The sequence below is a fragment of the Atractosteus spatula genome, chromosome 4 (assembly GCF_055471065.1).
Source record: "Atractosteus spatula isolate fAtrSpa1 chromosome 4, fAtrSpa1.hap1, whole genome shotgun sequence".
NCBI lineage: Eukaryota > Metazoa > Chordata > Actinopteri > Semionotiformes > Lepisosteidae > Atractosteus > Atractosteus spatula.
In genome coordinates, this window is record NC_142709.1 from 70,204,785 (window position 1) to 70,226,624 (window position 21,840).

At 35.6% G+C, this 21,840-nt stretch overlaps 3 protein-coding genes across 4 annotated transcripts; all 3 read left to right on the forward strand.

The window, feature by feature from the left end:
• The first annotated feature begins 2,946 nt into the window (after nt 1–2,946).
• On the forward strand, nt 2,947–6,566 carry LOC148837047 (extracellular calcium-sensing receptor-like). Its single transcript, XM_088914634.1, has 6 exons — nt 2,947–3,152; nt 3,319–3,607; nt 3,774–4,589; nt 4,683–4,910; nt 5,280–5,403; nt 5,653–6,566. Exons 1-6 carry the CDS (start codon nt 2,947–2,949, stop codon nt 6,564–6,566), a joined length of 2,577 nt encoding a protein of 858 aa, XP_088770760.1.
• A 3,074-nt stretch (nt 6,567–9,640) lies between these two features.
• LOC148837048 (extracellular calcium-sensing receptor-like) lies at nt 9,641–13,448 on the forward strand. 2 transcript variants are annotated; one of them, XM_088913716.1, is made up of 6 exons: nt 9,641–9,849; nt 10,108–10,396; nt 10,543–11,358; nt 11,470–11,697; nt 12,220–12,343; nt 12,535–13,448. In XM_088913716.1, exons 1-6 carry the CDS (start codon nt 9,641–9,643, stop codon nt 13,446–13,448), a joined length of 2,580 nt encoding a protein of 859 aa, XP_088769842.1. The 2 variants fall into 2 exon arrangements, with proteins under 2 accessions (XP_088769842.1, XP_088769843.1); XM_088913717.1 differs by lacking the exon at nt 10,543–11,358 and having other exon boundaries at nt 9,761–9,849.
• A 3,026-nt stretch (nt 13,449–16,474) lies between these two features.
• On the forward strand, nt 16,475–20,262 carry LOC148837049 (extracellular calcium-sensing receptor-like). Its single transcript, XM_088914255.1, has 6 exons — nt 16,475–16,683; nt 16,941–17,232; nt 17,385–18,194; nt 18,287–18,514; nt 18,950–19,073; nt 19,361–20,262. Exons 1-6 carry the CDS (start codon nt 16,475–16,477, stop codon nt 20,260–20,262), a joined length of 2,565 nt encoding a protein of 854 aa, XP_088770381.1.
• Nucleotides 20,263–21,840: the final 1,578 nt, after the last annotated feature.

The following is a 21,840-nucleotide window of genomic DNA, read 5'->3' on the forward strand; positions in this document are numbered from 1 at the left end:
GATAATACTATTTTAATACTAAATCTGTAGAAGTCCTCAGCTGTTTTAGTTACTCATATCTCACTTGAAATTTTTGGTTTCTAGAACATGATACATATTTTTCCCTAACCAAAAAGAACAATATTTGCAATTATAAATTAATAATTATAAATAAAATAAATAGATAAAAAAAATATTTTAAATAAAAAAATAATAAACTTAGTTTCAGTAATTACATAAGGACATTTGCAAATGCATTATACTTAGTCAAACAAATAATTTATTCATATTTATAGAGTAAGAGTGCAAGTTTTAGTATTTTTTAAATTTCTTCTTTCACAGTAATAGCCAAAATATGTTGATGTTAATTTGTAGTGTTAAATTGTCCTGTATTATGGTAGAATTATATAATGTATATCTGTTGCTAGTGTTTGTGAAATAAACAAACAAATCTGTTTTTCAATTATACTGTATACTGTAATATTTAGCACTCTTTCTTCATATTGTATTGACACAGAACAATAAAAGGTATAATGAATTGCACAATACCTTTTGACTTCTGTTTTCAAGTGAAAATATATATGCTTATATAAATATATATAACATTCATTGTACATCAAGAACTTTCCACTAAAAATACAGATATTATTATACTGCAAGTTGTACAAAGGAATCTGCAATTACCATTTATGTCTTTATTTCTTCAGTGTATCTAGAGTATCTATCCTGTCCTGGTAAAGGTAACTATAACCCAAAGCTTGTCAAAGAGTGTAAAGTTTGGATTGAATGCCAGTTTGCTACAGGGCACACAATAACAATTTAGACATGTTGATTAACCTTTAATCTGAATTTCATCGCTACAACAAAATTATAGGATATAATGCAAGGTATGGATAATTCTTACTGTGTGGATAAAGTTATCATTCTAACTCCCTGAGAATGAACAACTGTGGCCCTCTACATAACTAACACTTTGTCCATCACAAAGCACATACACAGGGACAATTTAAGGAGACCGATTAACCTAACCAGTTTGTCATTGGGAACTGGGAGTACACAAGAGCACCTGGAGAAAAGCCACCTGGACATAGAAAAAGTACACAAACTACATAGGGATCCCCGAGTCAGAATCGAACCCTACACCAAGGAACTGTGAGGCAGCAGCATTAGCTATCATGCCACTTTGCTCCCCTAGCTTCAGTCAAAACAATATATAGACAATAACTCTCTGATACACATTGATGTTGGTCTAATTGTTGCAAATCGTGTAATACCTGCAGATTCAAGAGATTTACACTACCATGATTAAACCAATCTATCATAACTTCAGGTCCATTTTTTAGAACTCTCAGTGTAGTGTAGTTAATGTCAAACTCTCTGTAGTGTTGTGCACATTTCATGGAATGCAATACAATGCTCGTTACAGTAAAAAGTAAAAAGAAATGTACTGTATAACAGTGTAATATCAGACATTGTGCTGCTGAACACCTTGATGCGCTGCCATCTTTTTACTGATTGACATTGATCTCAATTTGTTTCTATGCTGTCACCTTCCTTCTTAATTGATTTGCTCTGCCAGTGTCATATACTGTACCCCCTGTTTGAATCGGCCTTGTGTTTCTGCCCATCTGCAGGCACATTACAATTGGAGATGATCTATTTGCTCCCTGTGCTCTTTACAGGTGCCCTGCAGGCCTGCCACTCATCAGCTAATCTTTCAATATAATTAAAGAAATTAAAGAATTAAATTAAAAATCCTTAACTTGGATTATTGCCCTTTTAGATTTTAAATATCTCTTGTTGAAATAAAAGTTGATTTGTACACATGTATTTTAACATACTGCATATTGTTCAGAAATGTGAAAGTAAATTTTAAATAGACTATATTGTTGCAAAGATAAGACGTGTCTAGATTTTTAAAGATGCACAAGCACGTAAGCCTTTATTTCATATTTGCTTAATCTCAGCATAGTACAAAAAAATTCTTTATAGCTGTATAGGGTGTATTTTGACAACAGAAGGAGAAAGTAAATGTAAGACCAAAAAAATGTTTGAGTCAAATGACAGCAAAAAAAGAAATAAATATACCTTATAAACTGAGGTTTAAATACTTCTGGTGCAGGAAAATATCTCTTGGACTAACATTACTTTACACTCATGTTGCAGTTCATCAAAGGCTATCTTCAGTGACAACACTATACAGTTACAGTATTCACTGCTGATGTCCTGTCTGTGTTACATTTTGGTCAAAAAGACATGCAGTATTAATGGCTTTCTGGGCAGAAGTTCCAAAAATTAAATTATAAAGTAGCCTGGGTCTCCCAAGCCCTGTAACAAAGAATTATGTTCTTGGGTAGCATGTATTACAAAAGAGTTTAATCGTATTTAATCATGGTTCTAATTGATAAACTGATAAAACTACTAAAATATTGAATATGCAACAATTGTAAGAACTAAGTTAGAAAATCATAATGTGCATACTTTGATGTTTTTAGAAATAACACTAGATAAAAATTCCATACTGTACATGGTTTAAATGCTATACAGTAGATTTCATATGTATTGGAAATGATTAATTTCAGGGCAAAGAAACAAGATATACAGTACCTGTACAGTACAAGATGCAATTTCCATATTATGAAGAATCCCAAGACAGAAACCATTTTTAGTGATTGAAGCAAAAAAGCAATTAATAATTGTTTTAGTGCTGACTGGCCTATCAGTCTATTTCCCAAGTGATTAAATTTAGTTACTGCAGTCATAAAACAGATGAAATAATCAGACGTGAGGTAATGGCCTTTGTCTCATGTCATCCCAGAACTGATTTAAACATCGAACCTTTGAGAATTCCTGCTAAGGAGCATCTGAACTTTGCTTCTATCCTCCCCTGAGACCTCCTGCAAGATATAAGAGACAACATGTAGTGATTTTCACTGAGCATTCACTGAGCTACCATAAGTTTTCAGAATGCTGTTGCAAGCAGCTGCTGCAATAGTGTTGGCTCCTTTTGCATTGGCAGGCCAATTTAATTGCAAGCTTCAGGGAAGAGGCGTTGCTCCAGATATAGCCAGTGAGAGAGACATCATGCTTGGTGGAAGCTTTGCAATTCACAGGCGCACAGTGGAGCAAATATTTCCATTTACCGATAAACCAGAGCATCAGGGATGCAACAGGTTTGTTCATGTTTCTCATTCAAACCAGTTTTAAAACTCATATTTTAAAAAATGCTTTCCTTAATGCAATTTTTGTGGTGTTTTTTAATGTGAAGATAGAATGTTGACTTAGTACAAGCATGTGTAATATGAACAGTGGCAATTTGTTTGTATACATTATTTCTAGTTTCAACTTTGGGGAATTTCAGTCGGCACTGACCATGATCTTTGCCATTGAAGAAATAAACAACAGAACAGATCTTCTTCCTGGAATTTCCCTGGGCTATAGGATCTACGATTCATGCTCTTTACCTTCTGCTTTGAGAGCAGCCATGGCTCTGATGAATGGAAATGAGGAAACTCTCTCTGACAGCTCCTGCTCCAGAACAGCTGCAGTTCAAGCTATAATAGGAGATTCAAGATCTTCATTTAGTATCGCAATTTCAGAAACAGTTGGACCTTTTTCCATTCCTGTGGTGAGAAATCTACTACTAGCAATTGATAAAATGTTTGACTAAATTCGCTTCTATTTCATGAAATGCATAAAAAAGTCTGACGTGCGGTGTTCTTATACCTTACATTTACCATTAAAGTTTTTGTCTTTTATGTGCGCAACATTTTGATTTTTCTCATTATTCACAGATAAGTCACTTTGCTACGTGTGCATGCCTGAGCAATAGAAAAATATTTCCTTCATTCTTCAGGACCATCCCCAGTGACTATCATCAGAGCAGAGCCCTGGCTCAGCTTGTGAAGCACTTTGGATGGACCTGGGTTGGGACTATTAGAGCTGACAATGATTACGGCAACAATGGGATGGCTACATTTGTGGAAGCTGCCTATCAGGAGGGGATCTGTATTGAATATTCAGAAGTTATTCACCAAAATTATCCTAGAGAGAAAATTCTAAAGGTCACAAAAGTAATAAGAAAGAGCACAGCAAAGGTTATTGTCGCTTATATTTCTCAAGGAGACATGACTGTTTTATTAAAAGAGCTGTTCCTTGAAAATATTACCAGCCTGCAGTGGGTAGGCAGCGAAGCTTGGATAACCTCTAGTAACCTTGCCACAGCTGAAGGTCACAGAGTACTGAGAGGAGCAATTGGCTTTGCTGTCATGAATACCAAAATAGATGGATTAAGAGATTTTTTAATGAATGTCCACCCATCACAGAATCTAGGAAATGCTCTATTGAAAGAGTTTTGGGAAACCGCCTTTAATTGTTCCATGACAAATGAAGACAATAAGATGAGTAGAAAACCATGCACAGGGTCTGAAAATCTAAAACAGTTAAACAACCAATACAATGATGAATCTGAACTGAGAATCTCCAATAATGTATATAAAGCAGTGTACGCTGTTGCACACTCTCTACACAATCTGCTGCAATGCAAGAAGGGACAGGAGCCTTCTTCTAATTGCAGCTGTGCTAAATTAATTCATATTGAACCATGGGAGGTAAAGTTGGTCGTATCTCAAAACAATACGAATACTTTTTTATTACATATGTGGTAATATCTAGTAGTAATCCCAACACATCTATTTACACAGGTGGTTCAGCACCTAAAAAGCGTGAACTTCACCACAAAATCAGGAGAAAAAGTCTCTTTTGATGACAATGGAGACCCAACTGCTAGATATGAATTGGTGAACTGGAAGGTTGTTAATAATAGCACCTTGCAATTTGTGACTGTTGGTCATTATGACTCTTCATTGCCAGCAAGCCGTCGGTTTGTCCTGAATCAGGCCAACATTATTTGGGCCAATGGTGAATGGGAGGTAAGACATGAAGGTGACATGTTTTCAGTAGGCAGTAGGAGCGACCTTTGAGAGGTCAAACTTAAATACACTGAACATGAAAAAAATATCAACCTGAAGACTTAGGAAATTTACATGTAAAAGGCTCACCTGTTCAGCTAACAAATATAGTGCTATATGGTATATAGTACCAATGTAGCATCTTGTAACCTTATTTATACATACTGAAATCTGTTTTTCCCTTACCTAGAACAAAATATATTATCTCACATACTGTATGTGTATATACAGTACATAGTGACTTTGTATATATACTGTATAGTTAATAGTGACTTTATTATACCTGATATCTACAAGTAATACTGTATCTGTTACACCTACCCTATCTAGAAGCCCAAGTCAGTGTGCAGTGAGAGCTGTCACCCAGGCACTCGAAAGGCAGTTAAGAGAGGAAGGCCTGTGTGTTGCTATGACTGCATACGGTGTGCTGAAGGAGAGATCAGCAACACTACAGGTAAGTAGGAGTGAATGCACAAAAGAAAATTCTACATTTCCTTATTCAGAATTCTACATATTCAGAATATTCAACTAATCAACTTGACTAGCAAAAATGTTTTTTAAATTAATGTAAGAATTTGTCCTTCAATCATTTGCTTAATCAAAAGCAAATCCATATGAATTTAAACTACAACAGATAAATAATAATAAATGAGAAAAGCTTTAAAATTCTATAGTTTTGAATATTTATGTTGTTTTCTTGCAGATTCTAATGATTGTATTCAATGCCCTTTGGAATATTGGTCAAATGACAAACGGGATAAATGTGCTTTAAAAATAACAGAATTCCTGTCTTATGGAGAAATCATGGGAATATTGCTCATGGCTTTTTCATTATTTGGAGCTTTCCTAACCATAGGGATAACTCTGATTTTCTTTAAATATAAGGACACTCCAATTGTCAAAGCCAATAACTCTGAACTTAGTTTCCTTCTGCTCTTTTCATTGACTCTGTGTTTCCTCTGTTCACTTACTTTCATTGGCCAGCCCTCTGACTGGTCCTGTATGTTGCGTCACACAGCATTTGGGATCACATTTGTCCTGTGCATCTCTTGTGTTCTGGGGAAAACAATAGTGGTGTTAATGGCCTTTAGGGCTACACTGCCAGGCAATAACATTATGAAATGGTTTGGCCCCACACAGCAGCGGTTAAGTGTTCTTGCTTTCACACTTACACAGGTCTTGATTTGTGTTCTTTGGCTGACAACAGCACCTCCTTTTCCAAATAAGAACATTAAATATTATGTAGAGAAAATGATTCTGGAGTGTGACCTGGGATCTGCAGGAGCATTCTCTGCTGTATTAGGGTATATAGGATTCCTCTCTGCCTTGTGCTTTGTGCTCGCTTTCCTGGCTCGGAAGCTGCCTGATAACTTCAATGAAGCCAAATTCATTACATTCAGCATGCTCATATTCTGTGCTGTCTGGATCACCTTTATCCCAGCGTACATCAGCTCCCCTGGGAAGTTCACAGTAGCTGTGGAAATATTTGCTATTTTGGCTTCAAGTTTCGGGCTGCTGTTATGTATTTTTACACCAAAATGTTACATTATTTTATTGAAACCAGAAAGAAATACCAAAAAACTTCTAATAGGTAAAATGTCTTCTAGGTCACTCTAGCAATTGTACTGGTATATTTCAGTTCACCTGTGTAAATTATAAAATGTCTCTTAAAATATTTTGTATTTGGCATCAGATTTTGTTTTACTATTATGCACATTTGTACCAAAATTTGCATCATTTTACTAAAGCCTGAAATAGATAAATATATGCATAAAATCCATTCAGTTTCTATCTAAAAGAGTATTAATTCATATTCAGTAAAATTAATTTTCAATATGTATGGATTATATGTCTTTACATTTTAAGTACTCTTTAAGTTGCCAAGATAAAAATAAAATCAGAGTGCAGTGTCTTATTTCTGTCTGCTTTATAGGCTGAGACCTTTATTCGATACATTTGCAGAAAATAGAATTCTTCTGATTAGCTAATCAGAATTAGAATTATTAATAAAAAATAATAAATCATTGCAAAAATTGACATTTTAACATTTAAATTTGCCCATGCGCAAAAACATTGCACTATTTTGAAAAAAAAAAGAATAATTGGTACCCGGTATGAATACAATAGATGTTTCTTGTCCCTCTCTTATTTCTTTGACTTTTCCCTCTAGCTCCAAATTTTTGCAATCAGCCTTTGTAGCCTGAGAAGTAATATACAAATTCTACCTTTTCTTCCAGATGTTTTTCATTACATTTCATGCATTTTCAACATCGTTTCAAAAATTCGAATTCAATACTAAAATAAATATTGATGCAGCCTAAAATATACCGAAAACCATCCATGCATTTTCTCATCTCAGAGGAGACAAAACCTATCAGGTGCAAGGTGGGGTACACCCTGGAAGGGATGCCAGTCCATTGCAGGGCACACACAGACGCAACACAGACACACACACCCTCACACCAGAGCCACTTTTTCCAGAAGCCAATTTATCTAACAGTATGGTTTTGGATGGTTGGTGGAAACAAGAGCACCCAGAGGAAACCCAGACAAACACAGGACAGGGAGAATAACAAACTCCGTACCGGCAGCACCCCAGGCCTCGAGCTGAACCCAGGCCCCAGTGCTGAAAGTGCAAGGCAGTAATGCTGATCACTGCGCCACCATGCTACTTGCAACCCAGTGTCCTTTTTACAGAAAATAAGTCACGTGACATCAAGCATAATAAAGCACTGGCAATTTAAAGCAGAAAGCAGAAAGCACGGGCAAAAATGTGACAAGAAAAATGAAATATTATTTTTATTGAGAACATTCCCCTAACCTGGTCATTATTCTGTCTTTGGCAATGTCTTAATGGACAGTGATCTGAACACGCTGCTTCATTGTTACCTTCATGCGTAAGTGATTTATTACCAGAAGAGGACTGAAAGGGATGATCTTCCAATGTTATCGGCTCCGTTTGCTTAAAGATCCTGCTTTGTGCAGCCCCTCCCATTACACCCTTCTAAAAGTGTAGAGTAATGAATGTTTCCTTATTGTTCTCTACACGCCTGTAGTTCACCATATCTCAACAAGAGCATCTAATTTCAATCATATATTAAAACTGTAAGTGTATAAACATGGACCAATACAAATAAATGCATTGTGGTTCACACACACTTGCTTACTATTTTGGATTGTGTGTCAGTTGTAATTGTTCCTTGAAAATAAAAAAAAAGTCTTCATGTTGAGAGTACGTCCTTCAAAGAATGCAAGGAGATTAAAAAAAAAAACTATGCTTCCTATGTATGGATCGTTCCCTTGCAAATTTAAAGGTTAGCAACCTGAATAAGTTAAGAGTATTTCCAGTATGGGATCACTTCAATCCATAAATATCAAATATATAGATAGATACTTTGTTGATCCTGCGAGGGAAATTGCATTGCAACAGCAGCTTAGCACAGTCAACACAGCACAGTGTTAAGAAATGATACAATAATACAACAATACTATACAGTACATACAATACAGTCAGTACATTCAGTGAGAAGTGCACTAAGAAGAGTTGCTCCTTAGTGTACAGCAGAATATACAAAGAACAAACCTGAACAGTACACAAAAAGTTGTATTGCACATTATAAATGTAAATAAAATATATTGCACAAGTCGCACCGTGGCCTATTGCTGAACGTGCTCTTCATTCTCACAAGCCTGTCATAGAGGGGATGGGAGACATTGTCCATGATGGCCTCTAGTTTGGACACCATTCTCCTCTCAGACACTACCTCCAGGGGGTCCAGGTCAGACCCAATGACAGAACTTGCTCTTCTGATGAGCCTGTTCAGCCTGTTAGCATCCCCCGCTCGAATCCCAGAGCCCCAGCATACCACTGCGTAGAAAATGGCGTTCGCCACAACCGACTAATAGAACAAATAAAGAATCTTACTACACACATTGAAGGACCTGAGCATCCTCAAGAAGAAAAGTCGGCTCTGACCCTTCTTGTAGATGGCCTCGGTGTTCTTAGACCATTCCAGTCTAACGTCGATGTGTACTCCCAGGTACTTGTATTATACTTGTATATCCTTAACTTGACAATAAGAGGAGCAAATTAAAATTTGCATGAAGTTTGTTTAATACATTGATGAATTTATGCTGTAAAACCAGATTAACCATACCATTAAGAATATTCTTAACAAATGGGAAGCTGTGGGAAAACATTATGGGAGATATAAATGTATGCACTTTCACAAATAGTAAATAGTATACTGCAAAATATTGATTAGCTGTTAAAAGACTGGAACCACTATAGTATGTAAATATTTTTTCTTGCAAACAGGATTAAAGTTACAGTTTTCAAAACATAAATACTTCTAAAATAATCATCAAATATTTCTATGAACTCAATGAAAACATTGTATGAAAACATCATGCTGATTTTTTTCAGTTTTGATTCAGATTTACTTTTTATTGCTTTGTAATAGCTGCGTTCATTAATGAGATGTTTTTATCAGAAATTAGATTACTGCTTTTGTCTTTATTATGCTTAGGGGATTTCAAACTATGCACGAATCAAGCCTTAGAGAATTCCTGCAAAACAGTCTGAACTTCAGGCTTAACTAGCCACCCCTGAGACGTCCCACACAACATAAAGACAGCACATCGTGGAGTTATAGTTCAGACCACAAAGATCTTTTCTCAATTGTTACAGGATGCTTTTGAAAATAGAGCTGTTGACTTTGGTCAGTGCTCTTTTGACTTCAGCAGAGCAGCCTATTTGCAGAATTCAAGGAAGACCAGTTTCACCACAGTTATTCAGCAAAAGAGACATCATGATTGGAGGTGTTTTCGCAATCCATCGGCGTTCTACTGAAAAAATCTTCCCATTTACATCCACACCAGAGCCTCTGGAATGCAAAAGGTTTCTTTTTCACAATCAAAATAATTTTTAAATTAATATTAAACACAACTTCAGGCTCACTTTAATATGTGTATATGCTGTAGTACCTAGTTGTAAGTTAGTTGCATGTTTTTAAACGTTTTCATTTTTTCTGGAATGTAATGCAGCTTCATGAAGAAAATAAGTATTGTTGTCATCTTAATTTGGTTTTGAGAGAAACATTTACTGTAAAATTCTTTTCAAACAAAACCAGCTAATTTCTAAATGCATTCTTTCTAGTTTAAACTTGGGAGAATTTCAGTCGGCACAAACAATGGTCTTTGCCATTGAAGAAATAAATAACAGAACAGATCTTCTTCCTGGGATTTCCCTGGGTTATAAAATATATGATTCCTGTTCTTTACCTTCTGCTGTAAGAGCAGCCATGGCTCTGATGAATGGAAATGAGGAAACTCTCTCTGACAGCTCCTGCTCCAGAAAAGCTGCAGTTCAAGCTATAATAGGAGATTCAAGATCTTCTAATACCATTGCAGTTTCAGCAACTGTTGGGTCTTTTTACATCCCTGTGGTGAGTAATTATAAACAGTATTACTTGCATTTGTTTAATAATTGCTAGATTTTATTTCCTGTTAATGTTTGCAATATGTAAAAAAAGCTTTGGAATTTATGATCCTGATTTATGACTATGATTATTATTATTTTCACTACTTACAGATCAGTCATTTTTCTACCTGTGCATGTCTGAGCAATAGAAGGAGATTCCCTTCATTCTTCAGAACCATCCCCAGTGACTATTATCAGAGCAGAGCTCTGGCTCAGCTTGTAAAGCACTTTGGATGGACCTGGGTTGGGGCCGTTAGTGGTGATAATGACTATGGCAGTTATGGGATGGCTACATTTGTGGAAGCTGCACAACAAGAAGGAATTTGCTTTGAATATTCAGAGGTCATTCACCAAATGTACCCTAGAGAGAAAATTCTAAAGGTTGTAAACGTTATAAAAAAGAGCACTGCAAAGGTTATTGTAGCCTTTATAGGCGAAGGAGAAATGACTGTTTTAATCAAAGAGCTGTCATACCAGAATGTAACTGGTCACCAATGGATTGGAAGTGAAGCCTGGATTACTGCCAGTAATGTTGCTACAGCAGAAGGTTATAAACTTCTGAGTGGATCCATTGGATTTGCTGTCATTAAAAACAAAATCGATGGATTAAGAGAATTTTTAACAAATACACATCCATCTCAAATTCTTGGCAATGGTCTCCTAAATGAGTTTTGGGAAACTGTATTTAATTGTTCACGTACAAATAACAGTGAGACAACAGGAGGAAAGCTTTGTACAGGGCTTGAAAATCTAAAAGAGTTAGACAATCAATACACCAGTGTATCTGAATTGAGAATATCCAATAATGTCTACAAGGCAGCATATGCTGTTGCATATTCTCTACACAAACTGCTTGATTGCAAACAAGGCCAAGGCCTTTTTACAAATTATAGTTGTGCAAAAACAATTAAAATTGAACCATGGCAGGTAAAGCAACCAATATATATCACAGTCCAGTCCATAAACACAGCACTTAATATACATGGTAAGAAAGTGTAATATGTGTTGGTAGTGATATTAATATGTCTTCTTAAACAGGTACTTGAGCAATTGAAAAAAGTTAATTTCACACTCAAAACAGGAGAGAAGGTGTCCTTTGATGACAATGGAGACCCCCCTGCGAGATATGAATTTGTGAACTGGCAGCTTAATAATGAGAGTGCAATTCAGTTCATGACAGTCGGTTACTATGACAGCTCCTTGCCAGCGGGTCACCAGTTTGAGATGAATAATGTCACCATTGTTTGGGCAAGTGGTCAACATGAGGTAAGAAACATGGGAAAAAATCCTTTAAACCAACTTTAAATCTTAGAAATATCATCTTTACACACGGTGTACAGAGTAAATAATTTTTGTTTTCCCTGAAAAAATTAGATTTGAAGAAGAGGCTATTTCAGTTTAAATGTATATATAAAATGGGAAAATCGGACCATAATACAAAGCCTTTGAAAATGTAAATGCTGGGAACTGTCTTTTCATATTTCACATTTTACAACTGCCATAATTATACATTGCCATTAGCTTTGTGAATATTCACATGAAAATAGTATGCTTTATTAAAAAGCTTACCTGAACAAATTAAAATATAATTTGAAAATACATTAAAAAAATGAATAATGTCAAATTGATTAAAATACAATTATGCTACTTTTCTGCTTGCAAAACACATTTGAAACACTAGCAAATGTTGTTTTTATTTTTAATTTAGGTTTTAAAAAAGAAATTCCTTGCAGCATGACACACATGATTCTGTTTCAAATTCATTCTTTGCTCCCCTCTGCCCTGCAGACACCTGGGTCTGTGTGCAGTGAGAGCTGTCTTCCAGGCACTCGAAAGGCAGTTCAGAGAGGAAGGCCTGTGTGTTGCTATGACTGCATACGATGTGCTGAAGGAGAAATCAGCAACACGACAGGTAAATGGTAAAGAATTCAGGATGGAATAGATTTTTTTCTGTTCTTTCTTTAGTAAAAAATTCAATCTAGTAGTAATAATGCAATCGCATGCACCATTCATCATCTACTTGTTCACATTTCTTATATCTCTCTAAAAATATATCACTTAAATCGTATTCTAAAATTTCTACGTTTGTTGATTTTCTTATAGATTCTAATGATTGTATCCGGTGTCCACTGGAGTATTGGTCAAATCAGAAGAGAGACAAATGTTTATTAAAAAGAATTGAATTCCTGTCATTTGGAGAAATCATGGCAATACTTCTTATGATTTTCTCATTGGTAGGAGCTTTTATAACCATAGGTATTGCGTTAATCTTCTTTAAATATAAGGACACTCCCATTGTGAAAGCCAATAACTCTGAACTGAGTTTCCTTCTGCTCTTTTCATTGACTCTGTGTTTCCTCTGTTCACTTACTTTCATCGGCCAGCCCTCTGACTGGTCCTGTATGTTGCGTCACACAGCATTTGGGATCACATTTGTCCTGTGCATCTCTTGTGTTCTGGGGAAAACAATAGTGGTGTTAATGGCCTTTAGGGCTACACTGCCAGGCAGTAACATTATGAAATGGTTTGGACCCACACAGCAGCGGTTAAGTGTTCTTGCTTTCACACTTGTACAGGTCTTGATTTGTGTTCTTTGGTTGACAATATCACCTCCTTTTCCAAACAAGAACATGAAATATTATGCAGAGAGAATCATTCTGGAGTGTGACCTGGGATCTGCAGGTGCATTCTGGGCTGTGTTAGGGTATATAGGATTCCTCTCTGCCATGTGCTTTGTGCTCGCTTTCCTGGCTCGGAATCTACCTGATAACTTCAATGAAGCCAAATTCATTACATTCAGCATGCTCATATTCTGTGCTGTCTGGATCACCTTTATCCCAGCTTATATCAGCTCCCCTGGGAAATTCACAGTAGCTGTGGAAATGTTTGCCATTTTGGCTTCTAGTTTTGGTTTGCTTTTGTGTATATTTGCACCTAAATGTTATATTATTATATTTAAGCCTGAATTAAATACAAGGAAGAGCTTGGTAGCAAAAGTACCCTCGAAGTATCTTTAATTGAATCACATACAGTATATGCAATAGTGTATGTGAAGCAAACACATTTCTGTGTGGTGCAAGAGAATCCTCATAATTCATCAGGAATGTGAAATGCAATTAATAAATTCAATTAATTAAATAATAAAATATAACACATAGTAAATTTAAGTCATTACATTGTTTTCAACTTAGAAATATAACTACTTGGATGTATTACATTACATTAGTTCTTTGTCATCAGTAAGTAGTATTACATTTGGGAATAACAGAACACATGTACTGTGCTGGGTGAATCTAGTTGTTTGCCAGAATAGACTGTGGCCCCCCTGCAACCCTGTACTGGATGAAGAGGTTCAGAAAATAGGTGGATATATGGATGGAAAAAACATGTAATCAAAAATGTAGACAAAGCAAATGTCTGTCTGTGATAGTGTTGAATGGTAAGCACCTTCTTCAGAAAATATAGCTTTGTAAGTAACGATTATACACTATCCTTGACAAATACCATCCATTTCTTTAGAGGAAATCAGTCCAAATATAGAGGTTTATGTTCTTTTTACAACTGATGAATGAAATATACTGAGAAAAACATTTCTATTGCATAAATACCATGATTAAATGTACTCTACTACTGGGAAAATGGAAAGGAAAAAGTAAACAAGCCACATTATAACAATATTCTAATTAATAGGTAATAAACAATTTTGGTATTTCAAACAACTGTTGTCTGTTATTTTGCTGATAGCCCCTTTTTAATTAAATTGTCAATGCTTATTTGTAGTATATGATATTGCTTGAAGAGTAAATTTTTGATTGTTGCATGCATATTTTAGTAACAGCTGAAACACTGATTTAACAATCAATGTAAAAAAAAACATTGAAAATCAGACACCATATGCCATAGTTTAAGGTTTTACCCCTATCTGATTATGATCAGAGTATAACGTCCAAACACATTTTATCATTTTCAAAAAACATGCCAAATAAGGATTGGAAAAATGAACATGTGCTAAAAAAGCATCAGTTAGTAGCAATGGGTCAGTCATTTAAAGTTGTGAAGTAGCACTGGTTTATTAAAATAAGACACAATTTAGACTAATCTTGTCATCAGATTCACTACGTCAAGACACATAGGCAGGCTGTAGCATGGCAAAGATACAGTACAGAGGACAAACGGGTGTTTACAAATGGCAGTGGAGATATTAAACCACTCAGCAGCCTGCTCTGCAGAGACCTGCCATTTTGCTTTACATTATTTTTCAGCTTGAATGGTGCTTTCAGAAGATGCTTTTCTATTTCAGCTACCAGAAAATGTCTATGCAAATTTGAGGCTGCCTAAATTACACATTGGCAATGTCTGCTGTTGCATTCAGCCATATTCCAGAACACCCTTGCAATTAGCTTGCATTAGCAAACAGCCTAGCTTTGAATTCCAGGACCAAGGAGCTATGGGGCAGGATAAAAAGCCTATAACAGTTGATAAACAGCATCAACACAAAATCAGTGAAAACACTTAGAAGCTACAGTTTTGCTTCTCAATAGAACACAATATCTTGACTTTATCTCTTGCTGCTGTTTTGTCATTCATTTCATTGGACTGCTCCAATCATTGCCAAGGGTGAAGACTCTCAGATCAAAACACCCAAACATGTTTTTATAAAGGTAGCTGACATTTTACTAAAAAAAATGTTACAAATGAGGGGGTTCCAAAATGGTAAAAATCAGAGATTGACCGGCAGTTTAGTCAATAAGTAAAATAAATGTTCATACTGTAACTCCCAACTGAAGTACTGTAAGTGCATTTTCCAGAATATACCTGTGCAGTTCATATAATTAGAGGCACGTGAATTCTTTGTCCTCTGGTACAGTACAACTTTGGTGAGAGGAGTAATAATCCAGGAACTCTTGGTTAAACAAATATTCATTACAATAGTAGTTCAAGTAGGTAGTTGCATCAGCATGTGTAGGCTGCAAAGGAACAGGTAAAGGTTAATTCCATGCTGAAATTGAAGAAAAGAAACACAACGTTTCGGCTGTGGGGCAGTCTTCAAGTGCCACTCGAAGCCAAAATGTTGTGTTTCTTTTGTTCTCTTTTCAGCATAGAATTAACCTTTAATTGGTCTGTATTTATTACAATGACAAGACACAGACTACACTACACACAACAAAACATACAGCACAGAAGTTACTCTATGTACTCTCTTCTCCTTGTTGCCTGCTTTTCCTTGTTTCTTCCTCTCTGTGCTCTTAATGTGATCTTACATTGTGTGCGTCTGCACTACTCCTTGACAATCATTAATCCACAATTTACCTACTGTAGGTACAGTAAACTAAGGTAAGTTTTACAATTGTTTCTGCTCAAGGGACCCCCCTAGATATCAGCAAACATCATCTCTGCTTTGAAGCTAGAAGTGCTTACTCTTCTAAGTGTCACAAACTTTATCTAAAATCTAAAACACACTTCTCAGTCACCTACATTTGTAACAAAATAATATATAGATATATATGTTGCTTCTAAGAGGTGAGCCAACATTTGTGTATATTTTTGCATTTCCACAGGATATGAAAAATGACAACTGGTACAAATTAACAGGACTGACAGTATTTTGCTCTACTTGAAAATGCACCTTTCTGAATTATAGAAAATTAAAATCCTAAATCTATCTTCTTAAAAAGTAATTAACTGTATTTTTCATTTCCAAAATTTATTTTGCTAAAGTTTCAAATAATATTTAATTTAAAATTAAGTATCCATTTGACTGGATGAAGTTGTGAAGCATGGATAATCTAGTCAGGCCCCTTTTTATTTTATGATCTTTCATATTACATCACTAAAAGGAAATGGATTGGAATGTGATGCATGAGATAAATATTTTTCTCTTTCTTTGATATCCTTGGGGAAATTTAAAAATTAAATCTTTGAGAATTTCTGCTTAACTTCATCCCGTGTTTATCTTAGATCCCCTTGGAGCCTCCTGTGCAATATAAATGTAATCAGCTGTAAGGTTTTGTATCATACCGGGATATCCTCATGCTTTTTCAGGATGCTATTGCAGATATCACTATGTATGATGTGTTTAGCTCTATTCACATCAGAAGGACAACCTCTTTGCAAACGACAAGGGAAGCTGGTTGTTCCACATTTATTTAAGGAGAGTGACATTATGATTGGAGGGATATTTGCAATTCATAGTGACACACAGGAAAAATTATTTCCATTTAACATAGAACCAGATCCCCTGGAATGCAAAAGGTCAGTTTACAGTATGTTTTTTCCATTTAAATCTTTTTATTTATTTTTTAAAAATTTAAATCACTTACAACTCACAGCTGTTGAAAAACAATTCCTCTAATAATAATTTTAAAATAATGATAACTTTTTTGTAGCTAAAAATATAACATCTTTCGTACAAGAAAAAAAAAGTAAACACAATACATTTTATCATTTACTTGGTCTTATTTGATATTATGTAGTCCACTCCAAACAACTAATCTGCACGTTCTTTTTAGTTTCAATTTTGCAGAATTCCAGTCAGTGCAGACAATGATCTTTGCCATTGAAGAAGTAAATAACAGAACAGATCTTCTTCCTGGGATTTCCCTGGGTTACAAGATTTACGATTCTTGTGATTCCTTACCCTCTGCTATAAGAGCAGCTATGGCTTTGATGAATGGAAATGAGGAAACTCTCTCTGACAGCTCCTGCTCCAGACCAGCTGCAGTTCAAGCTATAATAGGAGAGTCGGGATCTTCATCCACTATTGCAGTTTCAGCAGCAGTTGGACCTTTTCATATTCCCGTGGTGAGTAAATACTTTACATATCTTTGTGGAAGTGATTACCACAAACATAATGCATAACTGATGGTATTAGTGGCAATATGTAAGTTTATACATAAAGTGTACTGTACATACTGTATAGTGCTTATTTATTTATACTTTTGTTTTCATTTCAGATTAGTCATTTTGCTACTTGTGCATGTCTGAGTAATCGAAGGAGATTTCCATCATTTTTCAGAACCATCCCCAGTGACTACTATCAGTGCAGAGCCCTGGCTCAGCTCGTGAAACACTTTGGATGGACCTGGGTTGGGGCTATAAGAACTGATAATGACTATGGTCACAATGGAATGGCTACATTTGTGGAAGCTGCACAGCAGCATGGGATTTGTATAGAGTATTCAGAAGTGATTCACCAAACGTATCACAGAGAGAAAATTCTGAAGGTTGTGGACATAATTAAAAAGAGTACTGCAAAGGTCATTGTAGCCTTTCTAGGTCAAGGTGACATGTCTGTTTTATTAAAAGAATTATTTATTCAGAACGTAACTGGTATCCAATGGGTTGGCAGTGAATCCTGGATAACCTCCAATAATCTGGCAACATCTGAAGGTTGCAAAGTTCTTAGTGGATCTATTGGATTTGCAGTCATTAAAACCAGAATAAATGGGTTGAGAGAATTTTTAAAGAATGTCCACCCATCTCAGGTTCCTGGCAATGCCCTCTTAAATGAGTTCTGGGAAACGGCATTCAACTGTTCTTTACATATCAAAGATAATACAACACTTAGAAAGCCTTGCACAGGTTCTGAGAACTTAAATGAATTAAATAATGCATTCATGGATGTATCCGAACTGCGAATACCTAACAATGTATATAAAGCCGTATATGCTATTGCATATTCTCTGCACAACCTGCTGGAATGTGAAATTGGTCCTGCTGCCAATTATAGCTGTGCCAAAAAATTGAATATTGAACCATGGCAGGTAAAGCAATAACTGTATCTCACAATCTGTTAATCCTGTATAAATTATTTAAAAAGTTTATTTTTATGATATGAAACTGTTCTTTTCCACAGCTACTTGAGCATCTTCAGGAAGTCAATTTCACTACTAAAACTGGAGAACAGGTCTCATTCGATGACAATGGAGACCCCCCTGCGAGATACGAATTAGTGAACTGGCAGGTTGTTAATGGGAGCACCGTACAGTTCATGACTGTCGGTTACTATGATGCTTCACTGCCAGCAGGACATCAGTTTGCCATGAACCAGGTCAACATTGTTTGGTCAGGTGTTCAGCATGAGGTAAGCAATACAAAAACAAGTCTGGAAATTTAAATTTGACTGTGCAATGACAGGTTAGCTTTCCTATATATCAGTTTGTAACCTACTGTATGCTTAAAAAATATACTTAAAAAAACTACTCTTCTTAGAGCAAGCCAGGCTTGAACGTCTTATTTGTGTGCTAATATTCAGAACAGAATGCCTAACATCTGGAAGGTTTTAATAAAGTATACAGTGTGTTTCAGCTGCTAAAGATACCCTGCAGATGCACTTATAATTGTTTCTATTGCTTTAATCATTATTTCTTTTCTTTTATCAAAATTCTTTTTTTAAAAACTGAACAAAATATAGTCTCACATACTGCATGCATATACAGTATACAGTAAATAGTGATTTAATTATACCTGATAATTACTGTACAAGTAATACTGTATCTGTTACACCTACTCTATCTAGAAGCCCAAGTCAGTGTGCAGTGATAGCTGTCACCCAGGCACTCGAAAGGCAGTTCAGAGAGGAAGGCCTGTGTGTTGCTATGACTGCATACGGTGTGCTGACGGAGAGATCAGCAACACTACAGGTAAGTGGAAGGGTAATCAAAGTTACGTAGAAATGCCCATTTAGTAACTTAATGTTACTATACTGTGTTCTTTGCATCGGTGCCAATAAAAGCTACAATATGTCCAGTTGTCCAGTCCACAATATCAAAATTGCTGTTTTAAAAGGAAATAAAAATGTCACACTTCCCCTACATACAGTATATTTCTAAGTAGTAGTGCTTTTAAGAAGAACACTGTAAAAGAGTAAGGATACTGCACTTCTCTGCCATGACATACAGTACTAATCTCTTTTCTCATTTTCTTACAGATTCTGCTGATTGTATTCAGTGTTCTTTGGAACATTGGTCTAATGAAAACAAAGATGAATGTATATTAAAATCACTTGAATTTCTGTCTTTTGAAGAAATCATGGGAATTCTGTTAGCAATTCTTTCATTGCTTGGAAGTTGTTTAACCATAGCCATGGCACTGGTCTTCATAAAGTTCAAAGACACTCCCATTGTTAAAGCCAATAACTCTGAACTGAGTTTCCTTCTGCTCTTTTCATTGACTCTGTGTTTCCTCTGTTCACTTACATTCATTGGCCAGCCCTCTGACTGGTCCTGTATGTTGCGCCACACAGCATTTGGGATCACATTTGTCCTGTGCATCTCTTGTGTTCTGGGGAAAACAATAGTGGTGTTAATGGCCTTTAGGGCTACACTGCCAGGCAGTAACATTATGAAATGGTTTGGACCCACACAGCAGCGGTTAACTGTTCTTGCTTTCACACTTGTGCAGGTCTTGATTTGCGCTTTTTGGTTGGCAATATCACCTCCTTTTCTTAACAAGAACATGAAACACTACAGAGAAAAAATCATTCTGGAATGTGACCTGGGATCTGCAGGTGCATTCTGGGCTGTGTTAGGGTATATAGGATTCCTCTCTGCCTTGTGCTTTGTGCTCGCTTTCCTGGCTCGGAAGCTGCCTGATAACTTCAATGAAGCCAAATTCATTACATTCAGCATGCTCATATTCTGTGCTGTCTGGATCACCTTTATCCCAGCTTATATCAGCTCTCCTGGGAAGTTCACTGTAGCTGTGGAAATATTTGCTATCTTGGCTTCTAGTTTTGGTTTGCTGTTGTGTATATTTGCACCCAAATGTTACATCATTTTATTTAAGCCTGAATTAAATACAAGAAAGAACCTCATGATGAAAATGGCCTGAAAGTATCTTTAATTGAACTGCATACACTATATGCAGTGCTGTATGTGAAGCAAATACAATTTCATGTGGTGCCAGGAAATCTTTAGGATTTTTCAGTAATATGCAATCCAACTAATACAAATATAATTAAAATATATTAAACCTATTATGTATTATATTGTTATATAATTTTATCTATTGATTAATTATAATTCACAGACAATAACACATTTTATACTGTATAATAAATTAAGAATTGACATTGTTTTCAACTTAGAAGCATTACTTTAAAATATTATAGTTCTTTGTGCTCAATATGTTGCATTTCATTTGAGAATAACAAAACACATGCACTGTGATGAACTGGAGTCCCATCCAGGCTGTATCCTGCCTTGTGTCCATTGTTTGCTTACAAAGTCTATGGCTCCCCTGCAACACCATACTGAATGAATCTCTTTTAGGTGGAATGGTGAAAAACACATGTAATCAAAAATGTAGATAAAACAAATGTCTGTCTGTAATACTGGTAAGTTCCAAAATATAGCTTTGTATGTAATGATTTTAACACTATGTTTGTCAAATAGTAATGTTTATTTCTTCAGACCAAGTAAAGAAATGTATGGGATATACAATAGATGAATAAGATTTTCTGAAACTGTGACATACTGTATATATACACGCTTTACGTGTGCAAATCATGAATATACTGTATATATACAGTACTGTATTTAGAAAACTAAGATTTCCTTTCTGAAATGTGACTCAAAGTACCAGTGAAATTATTCAGCACAAATTTCTTATTTTTCAATCCTGTCTCTTCATCTCCCTTACCTGTGGCAGGTGAAGATAAAACCATTCAGCCTGATCATTTTCAACAGTACACGTGCTAATATATACTGAGAAAAACAATTCTGTTGCATAAATACTATATTTTGATTGTAGAGTACTAATACCTGAAATACTGATTTAATAGTCAATTTAACTAAAAAACATTGAAAATTGGACACTATATGTCATAGTATAAGGTTTTGCTATTATGTGTTTATAATCAAAGTACATTGTCCAAACAAATTTCATTTTCAAATTTATTGGCATGTGTACCTGACAATAATCATCAATTTCCCTACGGGATCAATAAAGTCTTATCTATCTATCTACAATGAAATGCTAACTTGTGTGTTTTCCTCACTTGACAAATGACATAACATAACAGATGACATTAAAAATGACATAACAGTGACATAGAAAACATTATGCAGATGACATCACAATTCTTGGAGACAGGACCATGTAGCAGCTATAATTTTAACCAGCATTTAAATAGCAGCTGTGTGCAAAATTCAAACAGTGGCAGTATTTTTAGTTCAGTGCAAAAACAGAGGGTGTAAGCTGGAGAGGATTTAAGAAGTTGAGTTTAGGAGTCTTATGTCTGTGGGGTAGAAGCTTTCTTTGAACCTATAGTACTAGGCTTTTATACTCCTAAATCTTCTGCCAGAAGGAAGAAGAGAGAACAATGCATCCCCAGGGTGGTTTTGGTCTACGATTATCTTATTTGCCATTCTGAAGCAACAAGTGGTGAAGATGGTTTGAATGGAAAGC

Bases quoted from the DNA above. Each gene is read 5' to 3' on its own strand.
- LOC148837049 (XM_088914255.1), top strand. From the start codon at position 16,475: ATGCTATTGCAGATATCACTATGTATGATGTGTTTAGCTCTATTCACA. The intron at 17,233-17,384 runs GTGAGTAAATAC...TTTTCATTTCAG, and splicing joins GACCTTTTCATATTCCCGTG to ATTAGTCATTTTGCTACTTG. The intron at 19,074-19,360 runs GTAAGTGGAAGG...ATTTTCTTACAG, and splicing joins AGAGATCAGCAACACTACAG to ATTCTGCTGATTGTATTCAG.
- LOC148837047 (XM_088914634.1), top strand. From the start codon at position 2,947: ATGCTGTTGCAAGCAGCTGCTGCAATAGTGTTGGCTCCTTTTGCATTG. The intron at 3,153-3,318 runs GTTTGTTCATGT...CATTATTTCTAG, and splicing joins GAGCATCAGGGATGCAACAG to TTTCAACTTTGGGGAATTTC. The intron at 5,404-5,652 runs GTAAGTAGGAGT...GTTTTCTTGCAG, and splicing joins AGAGATCAGCAACACTACAG to ATTCTAATGATTGTATTCAA.
- LOC148837048 (XM_088913716.1), top strand. From the start codon at position 9,641: ATGCTTTTGAAAATAGAGCTGTTGACTTTGGTCAGTGCTCTTTTGACT. The intron at 10,397-10,542 runs GTGAGTAATTAT...CACTACTTACAG, and splicing joins GGTCTTTTTACATCCCTGTG to ATCAGTCATTTTTCTACCTG. The intron at 11,698-12,219 runs GTAAGAAACATG...TCTGCCCTGCAG, and splicing joins GGGCAAGTGGTCAACATGAG to ACACCTGGGTCTGTGTGCAG.